General features: G+C 36.7%; 1 protein-coding gene across 6 annotated transcripts in view; it reads right to left on the bottom strand.

Moving 5' to 3' along the window:
- Positions 1–19,774, bottom strand: part of TACC2 (transforming acidic coiled-coil containing protein 2) — a 306,311-nt gene that overhangs the window by 55,991 nt on the left and 230,546 nt on the right. For all 6 annotated transcript variants that reach the window (XM_074295773.1, XM_074295778.1, XM_074295774.1 and 3 more), the window contains one exon: positions 13,910–14,046. In XM_074295773.1, coding sequence (XP_074151874.1) covers positions 13,910–14,046 — 137 coding nt within the window. The remainder of the gene's footprint in view (positions 1–13,909; positions 14,047–19,774) is intronic.

Genomic DNA, 19,774 nt, shown 5'->3' with positions numbered 1-19,774 from the left:
TTAGATATCCATTCTAGATGTTCCTCATCAGTAAACCTGATAAACATGCCCTCTATGCCTTGATCAAGTCATTGAAAAATGATCAATATCTCAGTCCTGGAGCACTCCATTATTGACCTCCCTTTTAAGTGACACTGCACCACATACCAATTATTACTCTTTGAGTCTGATTGTTTAGACATTTGTGAATCCACCTAAAGTATCAACATATAGTCCATATCTCTTCATCTTTCTATAAGACTAGCAAGAGAAGCTTTTAAATGCATGCTAAAATTGAGGTAAAACTATATCAGCAGTACTCCCCTGACCTATCAATTTAGTAACCTTGTCAGAAAAGAAAAGCAGATTAGGCTAGTAAGGTTTGTTCTTGTTGGTTATCTCTGATGAAGGCTTCACTCACCACCCTTTTAATAATATATTATATAGTTCTACAAGAATTGGGGTCAACTTACTGGCTTACAATTTGCAATCTTTGCTCTTTGTCTTTATTTCCCTCTTCTTTTTTCTTCTTTCCTTCTTTTCTGTTTTTTTCCCCTCTTTCCATTCCTTTCTTCCTTCCTTCCTTCTTGTCCTTTTACACAACATTTTCCTCTAACATTTGCTGTCTAGATGGGCAAGCAGCAGGAGGGGGAGCATATTAGTGAAAAGAATATTAACAAAGGTTAAAAAAAAAAAGGCCATAGAACAGTGATAGGACAGAGAGGAAACCTACCTGCCAAGGAGCTATCTGCACACTGCTTTCTAAAGAGAATGAATGGATGTTCTCTGCAACTCAAAGATGAACCACATTCTCAAACCTCTTTTCCTTTGTTTACATTGCTCAAGAAACCGGGAGAGCCTACTTTGCCTACTGAAGTTTCAGGTTGCTATTTCCCATACAAAGAAATCCCTCACTCCTAGAGCTGAGTGTGAATGAATAAATAAGCACTTATCAACAGCCTACTATGTGCCAAGCACTGGGAACACAAATATAAAGGGAGACAGCCTTTAGCCCTAGGGAGCTTGCACTGTCACATGCAGAGACAACACCTGGGGAGGGCGTGATCCGGGGAAGGATGTCTGGTTGGGCAGTCAGGGCGCCTGGGGATGGAGCTGGTCATCCTGATTTCATCAGTTATGGATCTTGGGCGTAGGAGAGAGGGAAGATAAACCACATACCACATGTACTGACAGAACGAGTTGCCTATGATGGGATGTGGACCACGGTAGATCTATGAATGTATGCTCACCAATCAGACAGCTGAGCCTCGGGGTGGAGATCTAGAGCTGAATGAATTTGGGGGAGTGGATGGGGAAGGACTGTGTCTGGGGGGGCGGATCATTTTGCACCTCATTTGTGTTTGTATGCCTTTTCTTTTTTATTATTATTATTTTTAATTAATTTTTATAATTATAACATTTTCTTTGACAGTACATATGCATAGGTAAAAAAAAAAATTTTTTTTTACAACATTATCCCTTGTACTCCCTTCTGTTCTGAGTTTTTCCCCTCCTTCCCTCCACCCCTCCCCTAGATGGCAGGCATTCCCATACATATTAAATATCTTATAGTATATCCTATGTATGCCTTTTCTAAGAGCTCCAGGAAGCCTCAGGAACAAGGTGCCCCTTTCAGGGTTAACTGACCACCAGAAATCCTCTCTTCATATCATTTAACTCAATCTTGGATACACTCAGTACCTTACCAACTTCCTGAGACTTCTTTCCCCTTTGACAGGAAGTCTGGAAGATAGAGCACTAAACTCCACCCAAAGCCTTCCTTTTAGAGAGCAGAATCTGAACTTTATTTTGTCTCTGCATCTTTGTTTAGTCTCAGTTCCACAGAACAAGATACCCCGAGCCAGATACTGTCCTGTTCCCTCTCCCCATTCCTGTTTTCTTACCCCATTAGATTGTAAGCTCCTCCAGAAGAGGCACCATCTTTCTTTTCTTATTTATATTCCCAGCATTTAGCATAGTGTCTAGCACATAGTAGGTGCTTAATAGATATTTATTAAGTTTAATTTTCTCCTAATGTCTATCAAGGTGCTTAGTAAATGTTTATTAAATAAAATAGGAAAATGAAATATGATTGAGGATTTTAGTCCATAAAGCCAGACAGGTAAAGAGATATGAAGGAAGCATCTAGGGTCCCTCTGAAAGTGAAGCAATAGCACACCTCTGAATCACACAGTGCTCAGCAGATATTACACTTAGCCATCTGTTCATTTTTATCCCCAAGAACAAACTGCTGCTCAGCAGCTTGCCATGATTTTCTTGTCTGGACCTGACATCCACTAATTAAATCATCATATATTACAAAACACATTGTAAATGTGTGACTAGCAATGCTTGGAGGCTATCACTCTAAATATTTCATTTTGGTACAATAATGGCCTATTTATATTTTGTTTAGATGAAACATTTAAGACAAACTAACAACTAGGACTTTAAGGATTGCAAAGCACTTTATGTATGTTGATCCATTTGATTCTCATGACAGTGGACCCAAGGACATGGGTATTACTAATATTCCCATTTTACAGATGAGGAAATTGAGGTTGAGAAAGTTAAGTGAATTGCTCAGGGTCACACAGCTAGTGAAAGTATATAAGACAGGATATAACTCAAGTCTTCTCAATTAGAAATTGTATCCATGGAAATTTTAATTGTGGCATTTTAACTAATTCTAAGGAAGAATATCAGAGTTTGATCCTCAATTCCTCATCTATACTCTCAATAAACACCCACTTATAATCATTTCATTTCTTTGTGTCAATAAAGTGCCTCATAGATACTTCACAAATATTTTCTGAGGAACTAAATGAACCAATGTGCAGTTTTGATCTCTGCTTTCAAGAAGCTGACATTCCAGACCGTGTCTTTTGTCATAAATACCTTCTGCTCTAGGTATGGGTTATTAACTAAACTTGATGAATGAGCCAGGATTTGTAGTTCACATTCTCAAAGATTACTCAAAGTTTTTCTGAGAAAATCAAAATGTTTTAAATTTGATCATTTTTCAGTATTGAATTGTCTTCCTCCTCCTTTCCCCTCCTCCCATTGAAAAACAAAACCTAAAAAAACAAATAACAACAAAAACCTGTTACAAATATGTAGAGTTAAGCAAAACAAATTCCCATGTTAGCCATGCCTTTAAAAAAACAAGCAAAGAAAGAAATACAGATGAATTTACACTCTAATCACCTCTTTGTCTGGAGGTAAGAAGCATGTAGAAATGGCTTGAATGTTCTTATGATTTGAAGAAAAGTGTGGTTAATTTCAAACATTTGGAAAACTTGCAGGAATCTTGGGAAAAGAAAGTTAAGCTCCAATTTCTACTTTACTTAACTCAATACTAAGAAAGAATAACTCATGTAATCTGATTGATTTTTTTTCTTTTTTCCAATGACAATATCCATCATTCTCCTTTGAGTGTTGTTAATTAAAGCTCTCCTTGCTCACCTTTCCCACAATGAGACCATTTGCAGGAACAGGATTGTGCACTTGGTCAAGTCACCAAAAATATATGTCGCATAAATCACTTCTATTGACAATTGACTTCTACTTGGCCACAATATTTCATTCACCCAGAATTTAGTGCTCATTCAAGGATGATGTATTTGAAAGAGTAATCATCCTGAAGCAAAGACCCAGATCCTGGTACCGGTTCTGCCACTGACCCTGAGTAAGTCTTTTAATTTCTCTTCAGTACAGTTTCTCTATCTCTTAAGTGAGAGGGCTAAATTCTCTAGCTCTCAAATTCTATGACACTGTAGGTACCCCCAGTAATCCTGTTATGGGGAACATACCTTTAAAATGTTAGCAAAAAGAGAAAAAAGGGATGTCTGTTCAAATATATTCAGAGCAGCATTTGTAATTGCTAAATAAATACATAAACAAACAAAAAAATAAATAAATAGGATGGCTAGGTGATGAAGTAGATAGAGTATTGGGCCAAGAAATTTATTCAGTATTTCTGCAAAAACTCAAATGGGGTCACAAAAAGTCAAGCATGACTGAAACAACTGAAAGGATGGATACATACATGCATACATACATACACACAAACATACATAAAACTGTAATGATCTAATTTCCATCAATGAGGGAATGGTTGCATATGTTGTAGTACCTTGATGGAATAGAATACAGACAATAATGAAACTAAGACTAATAAATAGGAGAGATAAAAAGATACTTAAAAAGATCTTTGTTTTTAAGATCTTTTGCAAAATGAAAAAAAAAAACAGAACTAGAAGAGAGAACAATTTAACAATGGCTCTCTATATGGGGAAAAGTAAAGGACAATGGAGAAAGAATCTTGATAAAAATTAAGATGTGACTCAAAGTTATAGCACATTATGCTTTGCACCGAGTCCATTGGAATGCAAATATTTGCTAAGTGAATTAGTTAATATTTAATAAACTTATAATAAAAAATTCATAAATAAATAAAATTAATATCTCCCAGAATAAGTTAAAGCTATAAGGATATTTAATAATACTCTATTTCTAAAATGATCTAATATTCAAAAGAAAAAAGCCCCATTTTCTTATCTGTATGAATAATCTACTGCAATTATTTAAATGTATATATATATATATATATATATATATATATTAGAAAAATCTCAAAATCATTTAGATCAATTAGGTATAAATAAAACATTAAACAGTATTACTTTTTTTTTGAATGATCCAGAATTTATTTTTGTCATACTCTAGCTCACCAGTTTATTAAGTCCAAATCATGTTCTTACCATTGATATTGATGCCAAAGATATTTTTTAACATCTTAAAAATATCTTTAAAGATTAAAAAATATTTAAAATATTTTAAAAATCTTGATATTTTTACCATGGGTCAAGGAAGACCCTTGATATTTTAGAATAAAATAAAACCCAACAATTCTGTAGATTTGTGATTCATAGTTACTATTATTAGAAATAATAATAATAGCATTTACGTAATGCTTTAAGGTTCTCAAGGCTTTTACAAATATTATCTCATTTATCTTCATAATAACAGGGAGATATTTTACAAATGAAGAAACTGAGGGTTAAGTGACTTGTTCAGGATCACACAGCTAGGAAATATCTGAAGTTGAATTTGAACTCAGGTCTCTGTGACTCCAAGTCTAGCATTCTAGCCACTATACTACCTAGCTGCCTCAAAAATTGTTATTTTTATTATTTATTAAAATTGCTATTTATTTCACAGGATTCTGTGAAATGATATAGGAAAGGTAATCCATAAACTTGGAAGTGCTACATAAAGGCAAATTGTAATTATTTTTATTGTCTCCTCTAAGTTATTCGATTTTTATGCATTTAAGAAATGGGATCCCAGGAGTGTGGATGGGAGGGGGCTGGTAGCCTGTATCTTGTTTTTTCACTTTATAGAATCACAACAAAAATTATATCCTAAGAAGAATCAAGTAACCTTCTGTAAGTAACATCTTTATCTTAGATGATAGAGGCTGGTCCTCATAAAGAAAGGTTTATGGAATGGCAAAAAATGACTGTGGTATACTTGGAAGCTCATAGTTCTAAGAAAGAGGTTTCTACAACTAGAGAAACATATAGTATTTTTAAGAGAAAGCAGAAAAAGAGAGTATCTTCATTATATAATCCAAGGTCATGGATCACTGGGATAGCTAGGTGAAATGATAGAATTCTGCTTGGAATCAGGAAGAGCTGTTCAAATGCTACCCAAGAAGTACTAGATGTATGATCCTAAGCAAATCAATTACTTCCTTAACACTCAGTTTCTTCCTTTGCTAAATGGACATAATGATAATAATACCTACCTACCTTACAAGTCTGTCATAAAGATCAAATGAAACAACTTGTGTAATAAGTTTTACAAACTTTAAAACGCTAAGCTCTATAGAACTGCCAGCTATTTCTGACATAAAATAAAGGCTGCCCTGGTGGTACTGATTTTACATTCATATCTGACATCCCCCAGAAATCCCATTTGCATAGCTTTGGTTTATTGATAATCATAATCATCATACTCCAGCCTTTGGGGCAATGCAAGTGTCTCCATAATGGTTATCAGGTGTTATCTGGCCTCCTGGATACATGGGACATCTGGGCAAAGACAGCTTAATATTCCTCTGCTTTCTCTCCATTCCCCCTTTGAATACCTGCTGAGTAATAAGTCCTTCCCTAGGACAGGAAGGCCACAGAATGTTATAGCTGGGAAGGGAACTAATAGCAGAACGAGGTGAATAGGGCTATAAATCTTACAAACATGTGTATGTCCTCAAACGCACCTGTTCTCATAAGTCAATAGAAATGAGTAGCCCAGATCCCATGAAGCAGAAGGGCTGCAGGAGTATGTGGGGATGGGCAAAGGGGAACATGTGAGAGGCCACAGGAATGGGGAGTAGGTAAGCACCTACAAAGAATATTACTCCATCTCAATTCGGGAATGCTGAAATCCTACTCCAAAAGCTCCCTCTTTAGCATCAAGTTTTGATTCTAGTTAAATGCAAGTCTTTCTCTCTCCCTCCCCCCCCCCCCTCGCCATAACACTTTGAGCTATTAGCCATCATTTACATCTTAAGTAAATACGGTTCAAATAATTTCAAGAATAGGTTTTGATAGGATGAAGAAAAGAGAAATGAGTGATTTTGGGGTTACTTCTGCATTTAATGGGGTACATAACAACAATAGCAGCACATGATTAATGGTGACTTATCTAGAAGTTGTAATTAGAGATATCCAGAGAAATGAACATTTGGAGAAGGGTAGACTAATCATGTAGTGAAGTAGAGATAGCAGATGGACTCAAGTTCTGCATTATATCTTCAAAATGATTAAAGGCTTAGAGAAAGGCTTCCGGCAGAAGATTTAAGGTTTGCTAAGCATTTTATATAAAATGTCATTTAGTATTCACAATGCCAGGAAAATTAATAATAATAGCCCCACTTTGCAGATGAGGAAATTGAGACAGTAGAATTTGAGTTGAGAGTCTTCACAATTCTAAGTCCAGAGCTCTATTTACTCTTCCAACTAGCAATACAATCTAAGCAAAATTGTATACACGGGATGTTGGTGCCCATCTACTTGAATCCAAACCTCAACAATATTCCCATTAAACAATATTCCCAGCAAGTCCAGTAAAGGAGAACCACTCTACCCTAAAACAGCAGATTCCACTTTGGTCTAATTGTTAGGGCATATATGCTTTTCCCATATCAAACTTAAATCTGCCTCTTTGCATCTTCCATCCATTGCTCTCACTCTGGGATCAGAATAACCTTTGTGAAGAACAAGCTACTGTAATAGTTATGGATGGGTCTGCTGCTGGCTTGCCTCCAGAAATGAAATAGCCTCAGATTTAATGGTAGTAGATAAAAAGCATTGATAATCAAAAGGCCTACCCAAGTGGATAAAGGGCCAAGAACTGTGCTTTCTGATGGGTGCTATTTAAAATTTGTTTCAATACAGTAAATCACAATAAAGTAAGGACATCATGTGGTGCACACATAAATATTAACAAGATCATAAAATGTGAATTCTTTACTCTCCAGAATTAGCCTCCCTCTTCTTTTCTCTCTCTCTCTCTCCTCCCATTTCAACAAGAGTGGCCCAGGGAACCTAAGCTCTTTCATCTTCTTCAGGGACACTGATGTAGGTATGCTGTGTACTATGCCTTGTCATCTCCTCCTAACACATTAAACATCCCAGTTTTTTGGAAGAAAAAATATGTGGAAATATGCCGGCATTATCAGTGAAAAGGAAACCCGGGCTTTGTACTCTGTGGTCAGCCTAACAACTAAGCACACTCTTCTAAATCAATTAGGTTACAGGGGCACTAAAAGAAACCTGAAAGCCATTGGGAATGTTGTTGGTCTTCTGGTGAGCCCTCATTTGTCATAACATGCTGAGAGCAAAGCTTCAGGAAAACATAAACCTCAAAAACTCTGATAGATGAAAAGGGGACTGGTAGAAAGGACTTTTAAGTCAATGGTTTTAATGATTAATCTATGTCACACTGCTGTATAGTTGGTTTTTACAATGTGTAGGAAATGACCAAGGCTGTAATTAAAGTCAAGGAAGAAACCTCATTCCTTCCAGATGGAGGGAGTTAAGCTCTTTGGAATCCATTCCAGAAATTTCATTTTAAAATATGGGGCTTTTATTCTGCAGACCTTTCTCATTCCTACTGAAATGCTAACTCTGGAATATTTGTAACATAGGCAAGGCTACACTATGTTATTGCCACAGTTGACTCTTCACAACCCTATGGGTCACAATGCACCAGACCCTTCAAAGTCTATCCAAGTTCATGTTTATCGTTTCTCATCCTCTGCCCTTTCTTCTGTCTTGAGTCTGTCCCAACATCAGGATCTTTTCCAGTGAATCTTGTTTTCTCATTATGTGGCCAAAGTATTTAAGCTTCAGCTTCAGTATTTATCTTCCAATGAATTGTTTGAGTTAATTTCTTTAATTATTGACTGATTTGGTCTCCTTGCTGTCCAAGGAACTGTCAAAAGTTTTCTTCAGCATCCTGGTTCAAAAGCATCTATTCTGCATCATTCAATTTTCCTTACAGTGCAACTGTTACAGCCATACATAGTTGCTTATTGCCCTCTCTCAGCTAATTATCTAACAAGATGAACATGACTACAAGTAAAAACTTCCCTGAAGAAGACCTCAAGGAAGATGGTTTCACCATTGTAAATTGAAGATAGCTAATAGAATATTTAGTGTTAAAAACCCAACACTATTAAGCATCATAATCATAAGATCTATTATGGGCTACAAAGAAGCCTGTTTCAAGAGGTTCATCATCGGAAGGTTTAACAATATGATGAATTTTGAGCCACAGTAACTCACAAAGACTGCCCACTGAAAGTGTCATCCCTTTTACTAAAAACATCTCCTGAAGTACTGGCGTCAGGCTCAAGCAGATGAGTAGAAGGGTGGAGGACAATCCTGTTATATAAATGTACATCCTTTCTGGTTTTGATCAGCATGCAGACTCATTAAGCTAACAAAGTGTTTCTATTTGAATTTCCCTTACCCTAAGTCTGTCTTTATCTTTCAGAACCCAGGCAAAATCCTGTCCTTATAAGATCTTATGTCTATAGGATCTGCAAGGTGGGGAAGGATATAGATTAGTAGGCCATGGACAAGCTTAGAGCCTGTGTGACAGATTTATTAATGATCCACAGTCTTTTCTAAAGATAACAATTATTAATCTCTATGTAATGCTTAAAGTTTGCAAAGTGTTATATTGTATAGATCCATAATTGTGTATATATATTTATATATATATGTATGTGTATATATATATATATATATATATATATATACACACACACAGACACACACATACAAACTATTTGTATGATATATATAAACACACACACACACAAGAGATATACAGATAGGTCACTGAGGCTGAATGAGACCAAAGGATTTGCTTGGGGCCATATAGTTAATAAAGAGTCTGAGGGAGAATGCCTTTATTGTCCTCCCCACCAAGGTGCATTGTTGTGTCCTGCTTTCTAGAGCCCCCAAGTTAAGGTGACAAAACATATCATTGTTTTCTAGAGCCCCCACACCAGGGTGATTAAGATATACCTTCCTACTGGAGAAGTGATGAGGCAGAACTCCTGAGGATGGTGGGAAAATGGAGTCTGTTTATTCCAAGGACTTTCCCCTTTTTATACCCTCACACCCTTATATAACAAAAGCACTGGGCATGTGCCAAGTATATACTGTGCACATGGGACCACATGAACAACTTAGTATTGTATGTAGTTTGTCCTCTGGTATCACTCTGCTTCAATCACAACACAGGTTGTCACTGCCCCCTGACTTCTCAGGAAGGCTGAGAGCCCTTAGGGGAGATGGGGAGCTGGACCAGACCTTGTTAGCAGGTTCTCTCTGGGAGGAAGGATCTCATACCTCACCCAGCGTTCCAACCCACTTTCTGCGGCCCTAGGTAGTGCCTTGTGCAGTGTCCCGGGAGAGGTTATGAAGTTCCAGTTCTGAGGGTGGTGGCCAGCAGGATTCTGGGAGTACTGGTTTTTGATGGTATCTACCATGGATGCAGGAAGCAGTGAACCAAGACTTTGGGCTAGCCGTGCTCAGTGGGAATGAACCTTCAGCCTAGTGGAGACAGACTGTGTGGGGATGTTGTTTCCACTGGATGTTGTTTTCATTCAATAAAGCTCTATCACCCTGTCAGTATTTTGCTTAATAACTTTCAGCACCTTGTAATTTGAGCCTATGACAACAGCAAGTTAACTGATTTCCCTTACCCTAAGTCTGTCTTTATCTTTCAGAACCCAGGCAAAATACTATCCTTATAAGAGCCCATGTCTATAGGATCTGCAAGGTGGGGAAGGATATAGATTGAAACCTGGAAGACCACCTAGTTCCATTTCATTTTACAGATGGCCCAGAAAGATTACATGATTTAACTCACAGGAACTAAGTAAAAGACCAGGATCTGAAGCACAATCATTAGATGCCAAATATTTCCTTAAAAAAAAAAAGTCACATGGTCTTCTTTCCCTGTTCTTCTCTTTTACAAGATACCACTCCAAAGATGACATTCCCTTGTCTTAGGATCTTCATTAATGAACCAAGGGCTATGTGGAGAGGATCTTGCATTTCCAAAATGCAAACCACTTGACATCTTGTCATGTAATTATATACAAAGCTGGGAAAGCTGGAGATCTGAGCTATATCCCCTCTTAACACAGTTCTGAGTAGAGTTGTGGGGATTGAGGGTTAAGTAGAAACTTTTCTCCTTGGGCATTCTAAATCCAGAGGAACAAAGAGAAACCTATTTGTTTTCTGGTTTAAAAACATTGTGCTTTCTGCAATTGCCGTATCATTCCGAAACCTTTCATCCTGGGACCCTAAGATCTGATCCAACCTCTAAGTCTTCCAAACTTAACTACATAAATAATATTAACTCATTCTTGGAAGAAACAAAAAGCAGGTCTATTGCTTAATGTCAAGGCTGTTTAGGAATGGAATTTTCTATTATATTTATTCCCTAATCACGGATTTTGTCCTTTCTCACATTTCCGGTTTAGAGAGCACTTGTGGTTGTCAGGGTCCTGGCACAGATGAGGTTAATAGCCTGACAGTTATTAGACATAATCTGAGTGCAACAAGATTAAGAAAGCTTATCTCATCTAGCTCACAGTTGGGGTCTGCTGTGCCAAGAATGACATCATGTGGCAGAAGGACACCATCTGAATAAATCATCCTCTCTAACTTAGGCCCACTTGTCTTTTCACCTGTGACAACATTTGCTCCTCCCCTTGCAACTCTTCTGCTTCATTAAACACAAAATTGGCAAGGGCAAGGTCACTGACTTTCAGAATACCTTGACCTTCACTCTGGCCATGGGGAAATTGCTTGATGGAATTAGTGAGCTTGAAGGGGTGAGCGGGGAGCAGGTGACTTTAAGACGGGAAATCTATCATTTAATAATTGTATGGCCTTATACAAGTCACTTCATCTCTTCCTTCATCTGTAGAGTAGCATAATAATACCGATGCCTTGGGATATTATCATTTTAAAATGATAAAATTGCATTTATCAACTTGTAACACTCCTTGAAGTAACATCTGCAAAAGCACTTATAACACTGTACACCATCATATAGATGTAAAATATTTGTATTATTATAATTTATTTATTCAATTTCTAACTAAACTTGGCATGTGCCCTTGTCTCTTCTCTAGAGCAAGGGTTCTTAATCTAGCACATATAAATCCCCAAGGAGTTCATGGGAAGATTTCAAAGGGTCTATAAATTTGGATGTGAAAAATTACATCTTGATTTTTATCACTCATTTCAGGTATGAATGTAAGAAACAAGCAGGTTTTTTGAGAGAGGGAACCCAGACTTCAACATCCTGGATACAAAAACATGTACATAATTCAGAGTAGAAAAGCAACTAATCTGGGAGTCAAGATATATGGCTTCTATCTCCTTCTCTGTCACTAACTCCTTGTGTCAAACCAGATCATTTGCTTAAGCCTCAATTTCCACACGTTTGAACAAATCTTCATGTAAAATATAAACTCCAGTCTTTTTTGACCCCAAGTCTACCATACTATGAATTGTGTTATCTGATTGCCTTAAGAAAAAGAGCAGTGCAAAGAGCTCTAAACCTCTGAGAGCTGGACAAGCTGAGTTTGGGTTGGAATTTGCCAATATCTTAAGTGATCTTAGATCAAGGTCTTTCATTGCCTACTTCCTGATCTGCAAATTAAAGGGTTGTAGCAGATGATTTCTAACATTCTACTAAGCCTCTAACTCTGCAATTTTCTAAATCCTCTTCAAAATGTTGCCTTAATAATTTGATGAAATTACATTCCTATACATGTATATATTTCTATGAGTCATATTTTTCTGTTGAGCTGAAACATATGAGATGCTCAATACACTACAGTCTTCCTTGTCATCCTTTTATGAATTATACTATGCATTTTCAGGAGCAAAACTTATAAACTCAACAAAATAATATTTTTATTTTAATTATCACTTTGATCTAGGGACTACAAAATTCTTGGCACACAGTGATTTTCCATGAAAAGTTAAGTGTTGAATGGTTTTAAAAAATTCATATAAATTAAGTTCCATTCAGCTTTCTCCCCACGAGATTTGTTATTGATAGAAAGTAACAACATTAGATCTGTTAAAAAGAAAACAACAGGGAAACAGAAGAATCCCTATAGATTTACTTACCATTTCACAATCAAATAAATAAAAAGAAATTACCTTCTTTTTGAGAACAAGCTCTCAAATTTGCTAAGAATATCTAGATACAGCTATTGATTGATTGTTCAACCAAAGAGAACCTGCCAGCAAGAGTATTAAAATTGCATTTGTCAACTTATAACACTCCTTGAGGCCATTTTTTGACACTAGCAAAAGCAGCAGGTTTTCCTTGATTTTTTCCTTCTTACCCATCAGCCCAGGAAACTACATTTGCTCAAGAACAAAGCACTGCTTGGCATCAATTGCTTTTAAAAAACAATGACTTGCTCAGACCTACAGATCCAAAATGGCACTACATCCCTTTTGTAAAACCAATACCCAGGGAAAATACAGTTTTATTCTGGGGTTCAACATTTTTCTAAACCAGTATAATGTCTTTGGGCATTTCCTTCCTCTTTTAATTTTCCCAAATAAACAGTCTTCTAAATGTGCCAGATACAAATCAAAATTCCTGCTTGAAAAAAGAAATTCAGATACAAGGATATGGATTTCAGATGACCAGCAGTAGGTTATGGGATGGATGCTTAGGGCCCGTAACATCAACATCTGAAATGAGCATATTTGTGGCCACATTTTAACACATCATTACAATAGTGTGAATGAGAAAGAATAAGAGGATTTCAGAAACATAAAAAAATAAGGGATTAATCAGTGACAAAGATTTTTAAAAGTACATTAGGATATAACTCTCATGAATATTCTTTCTGTCCCCTTTTCAGTCCTATATTACTATCTTTTCTTATTTTTAATCTCCAAATTTTTTTGTCTCCTACAGACTACATGGGTGATTTCACTAGAATTTTTTAAGGCCTTTACAATGGGTAGAGTTGATGTTTTGAATCAAATAATTTGATGTTTTAACTTGCTGTGCACTTAATTGTATTAAAAATACATGAGCTCAAACTCTCCTCACATGTATCCTTAAGCAAATAAAAAAGGCTGATTTCATGGTCCAGATTGCAAAAAGAGTTCAGATTACATTTGGTTCCCTCCTAAGGATATAAATGGGCTCCTGGGGTTTGGTGTTCAATTCTAGCCAAGTTCCCAAGCCTAATATTGGAATCCTTCCTTTCGTTTTTTGGAATTAACAATCACATGGCTGATTCCCTAAAGGTCCTCCCTCCTGAACAATGCTAACCACATATCACTTTCATTACCTGGATCTTCTGGGGGTGGCTGTGGTCTGATTTCTTGTTCTGTGATGATTTCTGGAGGTGGAGGTGGTGGGGCTGGAGGGGCTTTGACAGGAGTTGTTGATTCCGGAGTCTCAAATGCTTCTTCAGAGTCGGAACTCCTGATCAAAATAGAGAAAATGAACTGATTTTCATAACTGGTTTAGATGGAGAATTTCATAGCAACTATGGTAAACAATGGCGTTTTCCAACAAAACTGATCAATTAATAAGAATTTATTAAATATCCACCACATGCCACTGGGACAACTAGATGGCTCAGTAGAGTCCTGGGCCTGGAGTCAGAAAGGCTCATTTTCCTGAGTTCAAATCTGGCCTCAGACACTTCCTAGCTGTGTGACTTGGGCAAACCACTTAAGCCTGTCTACCTGTTTCCTCATCTGCAAAATGAACTGGAAAAAGAAATGTCAGTTGCCAAAAACAAAGCAACAACAACAACAACCACAACAACAAAAAACAGCTCTAAATGGGATCATAAAGAATCAGACATGACTAAAAAAACCCCAATTAAACAATAATACCATGTGCCACTGTAGTAAAGGATAGAAAGTCAAAAATGAAATGAAACAAGTAGTAGCTTACAATCGTTGTATGTATATTGTATAAATATGTAGAGGCACATTTAAAAATATGTAATAAGATAATATGGGAGGAAGGTATTAGCTGCTCTTGTGTGGAAGAGGTTGAGAGAATGTAGAAGGTGGCATTTCTTCTGATCCTTGAGGAAAATTAACCTAACAGGAGGAGGTAAGAATGTAGGGCATTGTGAGACAGCCAATGAAATCGCACAGAGAAAAAACATGGAGGGCCACATATGAGGAACAGTAAAATGTTAAGTTTTCATAGAAAAGGAGAAATGTAAATATAAAAACACCCCAAAAAACCCATAAAAACTTTAAAATCACACTATGAATGGCTTTAAATGCCAAAGGAGTTTATATTTGATTTTAGAAATAAAAGCAATCACTACAATTTATTGAGTAGGGAGGGAGGTAGATGAAGATGGGGCAAAGGCAGGGTCACTGTGGTTTAAGAAAATCATGTTGGCAGTTATGTGGGAGCTAGACTGCAATGGGAAAAGACAAGGTGAGGCAAGGAAGTCAATTAAGAATTATTTGACTAATAAATGTTAGCTCTTGGAGGAAAGGAGTGATTTCATTTTATTTTTCCTTCATACCCTAGTATCTAGCAGAGAATCTGATAAATAACTGGAGCTTAATGAATGTTTGTTGCTTGAGTGATAAACCTGTGGATACGTTTCTCAGTTTCTAATCAAGCTGCATATAGAGTAAAAATTAATAAATTCATTTTGCAGCATGCTTCTTAAGGAAAAATATCCTCAATTCAGATTTTATGTTGCCCTATTACTCAATGAATATTCACTTTAAAATCAATTCTACTTGAGATGTGTATTTCCTTACTTTGCAAGGAAAAAAATACAATAAATTGTTGTTGCTGTTGTTTTTTAATGAACTTTAAGAACATTTCTTGGAATAGAGTAACAGAAACAACCATAGAAAAAAGAAGTGGATTTGGGCTTATGTGTCTCTTAGTGTGTTCCAAGGAGCATTTTTTCTAGGGTTTAAGAATTATATAAGACCAAGAGGTTTCAATATTACAACAGAAGACCCACATGGTCACAAATTCAAAGCATCAGGGCTTAGCCAGTCACAGTATAAGACAAAAAGGTGTGGTCAAAGTCCTTGCAATGATTCTCACTGTCAAAGTAGGCGTCCATTCAAACCAAAACCACTGTAAGTGCTCAAGATGGCTACCCTTTAAAATGAAAAGAGTGACTATTTTACTCAAGAGCACTGATTGCTATCCTTGCTTAAAAAAAAAAAAAAAATTAAGGTTCAAAAAGTTCTTTATGTACAATCCCTCCCTAGTAGAATTCCCAATGCTGTACAAAGCACTTTTCCCCTCAACATTCTGGTCCACTGTCTATATTCCTGTGAAAATCCTATCCTAACATATGAGGATGAATCCCCAAATCATTTATATCAACAAAAAAACATCTATAAAGTTGTTATCAGTACTTGGCCTTAAGCTAAATGACACATCACAGGTCAACCATTATGGCAGCAAGAGAGTCAAGTAGTAACATCAGCTTTTATGTCTCCCATTTTATTATCTTCTCTATTCAACCAGATTACCCAAACCCAGTCTACAGTAATAACATAGTTAGATCAGTCTATCCTCAAGACAGAATCATTAAAACTGAAGCTGGAAGTAGTTTATAGGCTGCCAAGTCCAATTCCCTCACTTTGCAGATAATGAGATTAAGGTTCATAGATATGAAGTAATCAAGGTTACAGAAGTAACAAGAAACAGAATAAATACTGATTCTGGGTCTTCTGGTACCTTCCACCAAATGGTTCACAATCCACTATAGCTTACAGTAATCTGTCTCTCCCATGAACTCCAAAACATTTCTTGTCTTATCACTCATTTGGTACTTGTCACATATTTGTACAGGAATAATGGGTAGTGTAATGATTTCAAGTCTTGAACTGAATCAAGTCTAGAACCTTGTTTCTGATGAACTGAGTAATTTTGGGACAATGACTTTGGGGCCATATGTTTTGACCCACACTTAACAAAGTCATAAGTCCTTGAGGTATTATTTTTTGTCTCTTTTCTCCCTGGTAAGGCTATCATTCTTCCTGAAGACACAAATAGTCTCTTATATTTCTTTACATCATCTAGAATACCTTAACCACAAGTGCCACTCAGTCAATATTTATTGTTTGGGTGATTTGAAAACCTTTATTCTAATACCTAGTAATGAACAAATTTTGATTTTTAAGTTTTCTGCTCTTAAGATGTTAAAATTCTGTGCTCCCTAAAATATCCATGATTATCTAAACACTGTAACAAAGGAAGGATTGATACAGAGAAATTAATATTTTTAAAGCAGAATCCATATGGCCAAGTGCCAATGGAAAGTAATGAATCCCTGAATTCAGTAAGCATACCCTAATGTATTAACCAATTTAGCAGGGCAAAAGAATTTTCTACTCCCAACCACTTTCTAAACTGCATTTTAGTTACCACCATTAAAAATAATAAAACAAAACACTTCAGAATAGGCATGGGAAGAAGGAAACACCAATGAAGAAATGGCAAGGTTTTTTTGTTTTGTTTTTAATGCACAAGTGAGTTCCTACTTTGTACCAGAAATAAAAAGAGAGACATCTTTTTATTAATAGATATCAATACCAAAAAAGAACAGTGTACAGACCAGACAGACTTTGTATGACTCCTTGAAGGTAAGGAATAAGTTTGACTTAAACTTCAATTTTGCCTTGCACTTGGCACAGGTACTTAGATAATAGATGCTTAACAAATGTTTTTTGTTTTCTAATTGTTGTACTTTGAGGGAGAGTAGCGCAATGGAAAATAAACTGACTTTGAAGTAAAAAAAAAAATCAAGTTCAAATCTCACCTCTAAATACCTACTCCCTAAGTGGCTCTGAGAAAATCACTTCATTTCCCTTGGTCTCAGTTTCCTCATCTGTAAATAAGGATGCTGAACTAAGTACTCTCTAAGTTTCCTCTAGATTAATGATCATATAATTTTGTGAACTCTGTCAAGGTAATATAAATTTTTTAAAAAATGTTTACTTGTAGGAAAAAAATACAAAGTAGCTACAACATTGACACCTAAAGAGAAAATAGATTTTATACATTTAGACTCAATAGCCTTAGGGTTCCCTTTTTATGTTTGTCCCTAAGCCACATACTCATTCTTACAGAGCTGCAGGACACAATTACCACATTACAACGGTGAGTGAGAGAGAGTACCAATTTGCTTCCTTTCTGAGATTCCCTGCAGGACTAAGAAACTGTAGTCACCATTGCTTCTTTCAGCTGTCCACATGTAACTCAATGGGAGACCAGACATGCAAGGAAGCGAAAGCCATGTTGCCTGAAGAAAATGCCCCACTAACTAATGCCTTTACTGTTTGCCTTCTACAGAATCCATAGTTCTTTAGATTTCCCCAGTTTGGGGGCAGGGAACCTCTACAATTTAACAGATACCTCAGTTACCAATTTCTTGGACTTATCCAGGTTCTTAGATGTTTTTATACCACTTCACACCTGCAGAAGCAGAAGCAAAAAAGTATATTCTATTGCATTTGCTTCTGTCCCTCTCTGGGTCAGCAGCATGTGGTTATTGGAGCACAAAGAGCTCTGGCTCTTTATTGACAACTCAAGTGCATGATGGGATGGGTGCCTTTTAAATACTCTGTGGAATTCCAATGAGTTCTGGGCTCCTGCAGCTGCTAGACCCTACCACGTATACTGGAGATGCCCATCCATCACAGTACCTGCATAGAATCCTGTCAGGGGCCAGGGGGACACAGGCTTTTGTTCCTGCTGCCTGTTTACTCCAAATTCCTGCTGAAAACACTTTGCCACTATCAATGATTAGCATTGCATCAACTTCTTTCAGTTCACTCTTTGTTTCCAAGCAGAAACTCCTGCACATTTCAGCAAACTCTCTGGGTAGCAGAGAGCAAGTTAATTAGAAGAAGTGGATGGCAGCTTTTTTAATGAGCTGTTTTTCAGTATTCAATGGCCTTGTGCTCAAAAAAATATTTCGAGACCAGGAATCTCTGTGTTCCACCCACAATGAGTCTGCACATAAAAATATAGCAGCATTTGTGAGTCCCAACAGCACAGAAACAGTAATTTTTATTTCTCCTACTAGAAAAACAATGTTCTCTCGTAGCTCCAAAGGGAGGTTGATTTCATTTGCCAAGATTGAAATTGGCGGAACTGTGTGTGTATCAGAGGAAGATACAACCACGCAACTTTTTCAGATGATAATGACATCAACTTACAAATGTGAGGATAGAGTATTTGCTATGTGGTTGGCATATTGCCACACTCCAAAAAATCTAATCATTCATTAGACATTTCCTCCAGAAGTAATCGACAGCCCCTCCGTGCCTCAGGAAGCTGCTGCTGCTACAAAAAAGAAAGGGAGAAAATCACCACCGAGCAGCCAGCCTTTTGTTGCTGAGCCTCCCCACACTTAGGTCAGTTTTCATGTGACGAAGGCTCCATCTGTAACATACGAAAAGCTGTACCAGCCTCCCAGCTTAGCTTACTCTAGCAATGACTTTAAGAAGCAAAATTTACCATCACTAACAGGACATCAGAATAGGACTTTATTAAAGAAAAATAGCATCTAAGAAACATAAATGTAGATATTAGCTAATTCGTGAATATGATTTTAATCAAATCAAAATGCAGCACAGAATAACTTTCCCTGAAATAGCAATAACATCACTAGTAAAATACACAGGGCACTGTGCTAAGTACTTGATAAAAATTTCTTATTTTTGATAAAGCTCTGTACTTGGAATCAGGACAAGCTAGGTTGTAATCCTGACTCTGACACTTAATGCCTATGTGTCCATGGGCAAGTCATTTAAATCACTTATATCAAAACTCATTTTTCTCAATTATAAAATGGGAGTAATAATATTTATTTTACAGGGTTGTTGTGAGTATGGAAGAAAATTATGACTAGAAATAGATTTTTAAACCTCATAGTGTCATAAAAAGTTGGTGATCATGATGTACTCTCATCAAAAAGGCAAAGTCAAAAGAAAGATTGTGTTTTAAGAGGATGTTACTATAATAAAAGATCTATAATGCATATTTCTAGAGCTAGAGTTTCATTGTTGTTGTTATTATTGTCTTTTTCAAGGATAATCCTCTCTGGATGAGAGGAAGAGAGAGAGAGAGAGAGAGAGAGAGAGAGAGAGAGAGAGAGAGTGAGAGAGAGAGAGAGAGAGAGAGAGAGAGAGAGAGA

Source organism: Sminthopsis crassicaudata, chromosome 2 (assembly GCF_048593235.1).
Source record: "Sminthopsis crassicaudata isolate SCR6 chromosome 2, ASM4859323v1, whole genome shotgun sequence".
NCBI classification, from domain to species: Eukaryota; Metazoa; Chordata; class Mammalia; order Dasyuromorphia; family Dasyuridae; genus Sminthopsis; species Sminthopsis crassicaudata.
The sequence above is the reverse complement of the archived record's forward strand: the minus strand, read 5'-3'. Positions and strand labels throughout refer to the sequence as shown.